The sequence below is a fragment of the Myotis lucifugus genome, unplaced genomic scaffold (assembly GCF_000147115.1).
Source record: "Myotis lucifugus unplaced genomic scaffold, Myoluc2.0 scaffold_45, whole genome shotgun sequence".
NCBI classification, from domain to species: Eukaryota; Metazoa; Chordata; class Mammalia; order Chiroptera; family Vespertilionidae; genus Myotis; species Myotis lucifugus.
The window spans coordinates 1,046,761-1,052,460 of record NW_005871093.1 but is presented as its reverse complement, the minus strand read 5'-3'; the positions used below and the strand labels follow the sequence as shown (position 1 = coordinate 1,052,460).

General features: G+C 39.4%; 1 protein-coding gene across 1 annotated transcript in view; it reads right to left on the bottom strand.

Annotated features, from left to right (window-relative positions):
- LOC102421459 (S-adenosyl-L-methionine-dependent tRNA 4-demethylwyosine synthase) overlaps nucleotides 1–5,700 on the bottom strand; it is a 116,869-nt gene that overhangs the window by 55,129 nt on the left and 56,040 nt on the right. Inside the window, exon 10 of the mRNA XM_006088280.3 lies at nucleotides 3,517–3,626. Within this exon, the coding sequence (XP_006088342.1) occupies nucleotides 3,517–3,626 (110 nt within the window). The remainder of the gene's footprint in view (nucleotides 1–3,516; nucleotides 3,627–5,700) is intronic.

The following is a 5,700-nucleotide window of genomic DNA, read 5'->3' as shown; positions in this document are numbered from 1 at the left end:
CTGGGCTGAGGGATCTCCCCCCCCCTCCCCCAGTGCACAAATGTCATGCACCGGGCCTCTAGTCCTATATAATCCTATATAATAAAGAGCTAATATGCTAACTAGACCAAACAGCAGAATGACCATCTGGACATCCTTCTGGATGACTGTCCAGACAACCATCAGGACGAAGCTGGGGCTGCAAGGGCCAGCCGGGGCTGTGAGGGCTGACCAGGGCTGCAAGGGCCAAGCCCCTTGCATGAATTTCATGCATCGGGCCTCTAGTAAAAGAATAATATGCAAATAGACCGAACGGTGGAACGACCGGTCGCTATGACACACACTGACCACCAGGGGGCAGTCACTTAATGCAGGAGCTGCCCCTTGGTGGACAGTGTGCTCCCACAGGGGTAGCGCCACTCAGCCAGAAGCCAGGCTCACGGCTGGCGAGCGCAGCGGCAGTGGTGGGAGCCTCTCCTGCCTCTGCGGCAGCGCTAAGGTTGTCCGAATGCCAGCTTAGGCCTGCTCCCCACGGGCAGTGGACCTAAGCCATCAGTCAGACATCCCCCCAAGGGCTCCCAGACTGTGAGAGGGCGCAGGCTGGGCTGAGGGACCGCCCCCTCCTCAGTGACAAATAATAGCATTGTAGCAAAGCAAGCAATGTCATGCACCGGGCCTCTAGTCCCCTATAATATCCCTTAAAATAAAAATATTTACATCAGGTTCTTGGATAACATAGTTTCATTCAACGTCCTTTTGTTATAACATTGATGAGAGAAAAAAACTTGATCCTCAGCTGGGGCTACTGTCATGTGGAGTTTACACATGCAGCCCATGTCAGTATGAATTTACTCTGGGTACTCCGATTTCCTCCCACGTCCCAAAGATGTACATGGTAGGTGAATTGGCATGTCTACATTGTCCCAGTCTGAGTCAGTGTGGGTGTGTGTGAGTGTGTGACAAGACAGTAAGAAGCTAGGAAAATTCCTGGGAAAGTGAAATAGAAAAACTAAAACAAGAAAATTAAAAAAGGACACACAGTTTAGGCACCTTGCAGCCAGCTTGTGAATCACAAGACCTTATTTTCCCCAACCAAAGACACCTGAGAGCAAATGGTTAATAGCTCTCCCTCTCCTCCCCCAGAGAATATATAACTTAAATCACCCTGGGGGGAAAGGAAAAGGAAAAAGGGGGAATTTTATCTCACCCATTGAACAAGAAGTTAGCCCATCTTAGGACATGCCAAACAAGATGACCAGGTGTATGTACAAACATCCCAAGAAAAGCCACAACAAAGTAAAAGGGACTTTGAAACCTAAACTGCTACCCAAGATATCCAGCAGTAGAACCTTGAAAAAGAAGGATATAAAACTCCATGAACCCCCACCGGGTGCATGCTCAGATTAGCTGAGTGGGCCCCTTGTGCTACATGGCAAGTATATTTTTAATAAATTTGCTTGCCTTGCTTCATTAATAAATTTGCTTGCTTTGCTACAATGCTATTATTTGTCACTCATCTGAAGTCTTTCTTACCAGACTGACAAGAATTGAGGAGAGGACAGCCCTCTCCCTCTGACTCAGGGGGCTGTCCAATAACATATTTTCTAGGTCCAATAACAAGTGGCCCTGTGATCGAAGGGCATCCTGTCCAGGGTGGATTCCCACCATGTGCCCTGAATTGCTGGGAGAGGCTCCAGCCACTCACGACCTTGAACGGGAATAAGCAGGTTGGAAAATAATTATCTTACTTGTTTTTACTAATCTTTTCTAAATGTATGTATAATTCACATTTATTTCAATGTTTAATAATCGTAATGTTTTGATTTTATTTAGAATTTTGGTTCCCAGTCAGTGAGGCTAAGTGGTTGACAGTCGACCTATGAACCATGAAGTCACAATTCAATTCCTGTTCAGGGCACATGCCCTGATTGCAGGCTCAATCCCCAGTGGGGGGCATGCAGGAGACAGCCAATCAATGATTCTGATCATTGTTGTTTCTATCTTTCTCTCCTTCTCCCTTCCTCTCTGAAATCAATAAAAATATTTATTTTTTTTAAAAGAAGTTTGGCGATGTTTTTGTGACCAGAAATATGCCATAGGAACTTAACTCTTGCATTCTCAGTTGGTCTATGGTAAAACTGGTTTCATTATACACTGTTTCACATAAAGACACCGTTTCTAAAAACTTATCGACAACTTACTGTAATGAGAACTTACTGTAAATGTTATGCTGAGTTCTTATGTGAGCCTCTCTAACAAACTAGCCAAATCTGAGGTGGAGGTTTTGGAAACCTCCCACTTACAGCCAGTCAGTCAGAAGCACAGGTAATAAACTGGACTTGCAACTGGCATCTGAAGTGGGGGCAGTTTTGTCGGACTGAACCCTTAACCTGTGGGGTACAATGCTATCTCCAGATAGTGTCAGAACTGAATTAAATTGCAGCACAGCTAGTCAGTGTCTACTGAGAACAGGAGAAGTGCTTGGTGGTATTGGGAAAAACACACTTCAGAAGCACTATAATCTCAAGAAGCAGTGACCTGACAGAACATATTTCTTCGCATAAAAGAATCCCTTTATCTTAAAAACACTAATGACTGGGGTTTATAAATATGATGTTAGCACCACAAGAGTGCCCACATCAAAATAACCTTGGTTGGAATACATTTTTTATTGTTGCATATGAAAGGAAAGGAGAATATAAGAGACAAGGACTTACGAGTGGTAGGTGGAGACAGAAGCACAGAGATTTACAAGAGAGTCTAACAAATTTTAGTTCATCATATACAGCCATCACTTTATAAATCCTCCTTATCTACATACAGTAGTGGGTCTCAAAGTGTGGTCCCCAGTTCAACCACAACATCACCTGTCAGAAATGTGCATTCCTGGTCCCCACCTCAGACTTACTGAATCATTCTCTGGGGAAGGAGACCGGGAATCTGTTTTAACAAGCACCCCAGATGATTCTGATGCACACTAAAGCTGAGAACCAGTAATCTCCAGTAAAGTCAAATACCTTTAAGATAAGGCACAACTAAATCAGGAAATTCTAGAAACTGAGTAGCAGAATTTTACTATATCACTATGGGTCCTGTGGAGGAAACGTTTATCTCTCCTTTTTTATAAGACATTTAATAAAAAATGCTTTTCCAATACCATCTAACTAACATTACTTAAGAATTTTTTCATGATCTAAAATTTTCAGTTCATTCATAGGTTGCTTTGTGCTCAACAAAACAAAACAAAGCAAAAGTTTTGAGAGAGGACAATGATACATTCCCAGGCAAAACGTACAGGCTGAGGCACCATATTATAAATTGCTAAGCTTAAAATTAAGTTTTTTAGTTCTTCCATCACATGGGACATAAAACTCATCAGTAAAAACTAAAAAGGGCCAATGCATATAATATTTCTACAAAATTTGCACTTATCATATGAAAATTTGCCAAAGGGGACAAAATCCTGCCAAAGAGGCAATTCCTCTGCCAATTTAATTCAGACTATTAGCATTTCTTCCTATAGGAAAAAATAAATACCTTTAAACTGCTTGATCATGTTCTGATGGTTTTCAATGGCTTCCTTTAAGATCACTTCAGGCTGGTCCATCTTCCATCGCCATTCAGTGCCCACTGGATTGGTGTGGTGCCTAGGAAAAAGAGGCAAAAGTTCTAAAGTACTCTCTGTAATAAGATCTCAGCTATCATCTACTATGATGACGTAGTTAAGAGCGGTAGCTAGAGAAGTGCCTGGATGAGACTAAGGTTTAATCATAACAATATCAAATGTGTACCCCTCTCTCCAAGCCTCCCACTACCAGACTAACAAGCATTTAATAACAGTAGAATATTGCCAGAATAATTGCAAGATCATAGTGACAGACCCTTCCTGAGAGGCAGCGCAAGGGGAAGACCTAAAGCTTAGGAAGGATCAGATATTGAGAAAAAAACCTCTGGCAGACAGACCAACCTCCATCCTATACACAAGGTAATCCTAAAGGAATTTTAAGGCAGTGATACACTGATGGTATTCACAAAAACATCAAAACTTAATTCATGCCCAAATCTTGACTAAATTAACTCAAACTCCAACAAAAAAGGCGTAGCAGAAAGAAAATGCGTGCTGACTTTAAACTACAGAAAACATTTACCTCAGTCTCTAATGCACTAAACAAAATGTCCCACTTGAAACAAAAACTTATAAGGTATACAAAAAAGCAAGAAAAACAATACACTTCCAATAGAAAGCATCAAAAAAACCAAACTCTTTATTTACATATATATATATATTTTTTAATCGATTTCAGAGAGGAAGGGAAAGGGGGAGAGAGATAGAAACAGCAATGATGAGAGAGAATCATTGATCAGCTACCTCCTGCACACGCCACACTAAGGATTGAGCCTGCAATCCAGGCATGTGCCCTGACCAGGAATCAAACTGTGACCTCCTCGTTCATAGGTCAACACTCAACCACTGAGCCATGCCAGTTGAGCAAAACCAAACTCCTTTGATATAAGTGTTGGCACTGACAAGAAATTTTTTAAAACTAGGATTAATATGTTAAAAACTCTAATAAAAGAGGTGAGCAACATGCAGGATCAAATGGGTAAATTCAGCAGAGATGGAATTTATAACACACAATCAAACAGAAATGCTAACTATGAAAAAATAGGTCTTCAACAGTTTCAACAGATTAGAACCAGCTGAGGAAAGAGTAAAAGAACTTGAAGAGAGCAATACAAATAAGCCAACTAAAACACAAAGACTAAAAAATAAAAAGTTTAAGTGAAATAAAGAACACAGTATCCAAGAGTATTGGGAAAATATCAAAGATCCAAAATACACATAATTGGAATCCCAGGAGGAAAACAAAGGGTAAAAAACAGGAAGAAATAGTAGAAAAATTATAGCCAACTATTTCCTAGAGGTAATGAGAAACAACCACACATCCAAGTTCACAGAACAACCAACAAGATATTTTTCTAAAGCCTAAAAATATCATATCCAAACTGATGAAATAAAAAGAGAAAATCTTTAAGTTAGAGAAAAAAGACACATTATATTACAACAAAGATAAAAATTACACCTGACATCTCATCAGAAAATAAGCCAGCCCAGAAGCACTAACATCCCAACAGAAATGAGCACATGAAACATCCAAATTTTAGAATCTAACTACCATTCTTCAATAAAAGAAACTATGGTTCCTTAGAAAAACAGTTGATCCCAGGGCTGGGCAGAGAAAACACAAGATGAACCTAGACTCTTCTGGAGTCAGAAAATACAGAAATATTTTTAAAAGAAAGAAAGAAAAAATACAGGAGACAATCCAAAAGAGCTCCCAACTGCCAAAGCTGGAAAAATATGAACAATAAAATGAATAACAATACTATAGGATTAAAACCAAAGGAATTAGTATCCTTGAGTCCAAACTAATTTAAACAAATAATTTCTTGATTTTGATGACTAGTCCATGGTTATTTAAGGTCTTAACATTACAGAAAGCTGGGTAAAGAAAACATAGGAACGCTACTATTTCTGTAACTCTTCTGTAAATCTAAAATTATTTCAAAACAAAATGTGCCTATAAGACTAAATTATAGAATAAGAATCTTATACTTTAAAAACATATAGGTAGAAAAAAAGAACAAAAAAACAAATATATATGTGTGTATGTGTGTATATATATGTATATATATATATATACATGTATGTGTATGTGT